Raw genomic sequence first — 1,643 nt, forward strand, 5'->3', positions numbered from 1 at the left:
GGTACTGTTTTATAGAGTTATATTTCTTTTTTGGGTGGATGTCGACCGAGTTTAACACTCGACAAAACCTCAGATCCAACCCAATGTGGCCCGTGTCGACTAGGGTACTTCAAACCCAATCTTGAATGACTATTACCAATGGTTTCTACGCCATTTTTGCATTTCATTCACGTGACGGAGTGGTCAGCATTATATGACAGAGGCTTTGACTCGAACAAATAACGAGGTGTGATTGGGCAATACAAAATATTCTAAATTGGTTAAGTTATCTTAAATTGGTTTTTTACGTTATAGTAAAATACCACTGATTTACGAAACATTCACGAAACACTGGATTAAAGTATACTCAGCGTGAGTTGAAGGATTTTGAAACGCACAAATTCAGGTTCTTGGGGCGTCAAATGCATGCCGAAAATGGCGATATCGTCTCAAGTTGGCAGGTGCGTCATTCTTAGTGTCCAAGGACTGGCTAACGTCAAGCGTACGAATACAACATTGCGTGAACTACTGTGGTGGCTTATGCATGTGAAAGGTGTACCCATCTACGACTAACGTTAAGGCAAAAACGGTTTCTTATACCAACAGCTACCCAATACGCGTTAATGGTACAGTATGGACCAGGAGCCACGATGGTGTTAGCTTGGGGGCGTTATGGAAGGCTGCCTCTCCTCCATCTCTCCACCGTAAGCTTAGAGCAACTCGCATTCCTCTCACCTCCATTCGCCATACCGTACTCGTCGAACTCGCCGTGCCTCACTCATGGGAATAGGATAAAAACGTGTGGCCATTTGACTTTTACTGGTGGTCACCGAAAATGTCATGTATTGTTGGTTTGCTCGTGGTTAATCTGTGGAACTTACTGTTAACGAGAATTGCTTGGGCATATCTGGCCTTATACGTATCGACGCGTAGGCATTCGAACTGTATGACCATCACAAAGTACACTCTAACACGGTTATAATACCTTCGCAAAGATATAGGGCGTTTGCTTGTTTTACGTTAGCTATGATGGAGTGATAATACACTTACTGGGCTTCTCGACTATGAAGCAACAACCCAGTAATGCCCACTAAGTAAAACTCCACCGCACCATTTAACCACGAGTGAAGCCTCACGTCTAACTCTACCTGAAAATCCATGAGCAAAACCCCAAAACACCACTAGTGAAAAACTACCTCCCCTACTCATAAGCATATACAGTATACATCGAAGTAGTGTAACGTAAAAAACCAATTTAAGATAACTCTTTTGGAGGCAATGGACATAACTTTTGAGTCCGTTACGATATTTGAGTTTACTGTTAGTGATTCCAATGGAAAAGACGCTCCGCTTTCAGTTCATAATCGAATTATCAGTTTAGACGAAGAACATCACAGGTAAATTTGTTACTTTCTAAGCATTTGTACTCACATTTTGAAAACCAATTTGGATAACTTTTTTATCTTAAAGTATGTATGTGTGGGAACATTGAAATTCTGTGTTAGGGTAAGCGGTTACAACAGGTTGCATATAATTTATACAAGGGTACTGTTTTATAGAGTTATATTTCTTTTTTGGGTGGATGTCGACCGAGTTTAACACTCGACAAAACCTCAGATCCAACCCAATGTGGCCCGTGTCGACTAGGGTACTTCAAACCCAAT

The 1,643-nt window shown here is 41.3% G+C and overlaps 1 protein-coding gene across 1 annotated transcript in view; it reads left to right on the forward strand.

The window, feature by feature from the left end:
- H257_13966 (hypothetical protein) overlaps positions 1-552 on the forward strand; it is a gene marked incomplete at both ends in the record, with an annotated part of 5,464 nt that extends 4,912 nt beyond the window's left edge. Inside the window, 2 exons of the mRNA XM_009841674.1 lie at positions 456-481; positions 533-552. Coding sequence (XP_009839976.1) covers positions 456-481; positions 533-552 — 46 coding nt within the window. The remainder of the gene's footprint in view (positions 1-455; positions 482-532) is intronic.
- Between the last annotated feature and the right edge of the window lie 1,091 nt (positions 553-1,643).

Source organism: Aphanomyces astaci (genome assembly GCF_000520075.1).
Source record: "Aphanomyces astaci strain APO3 unplaced genomic scaffold supercont1.52, whole genome shotgun sequence".
NCBI lineage: Eukaryota > Oomycota > Saprolegniomycetes > Saprolegniales > Verrucalvaceae > Aphanomyces > Aphanomyces astaci.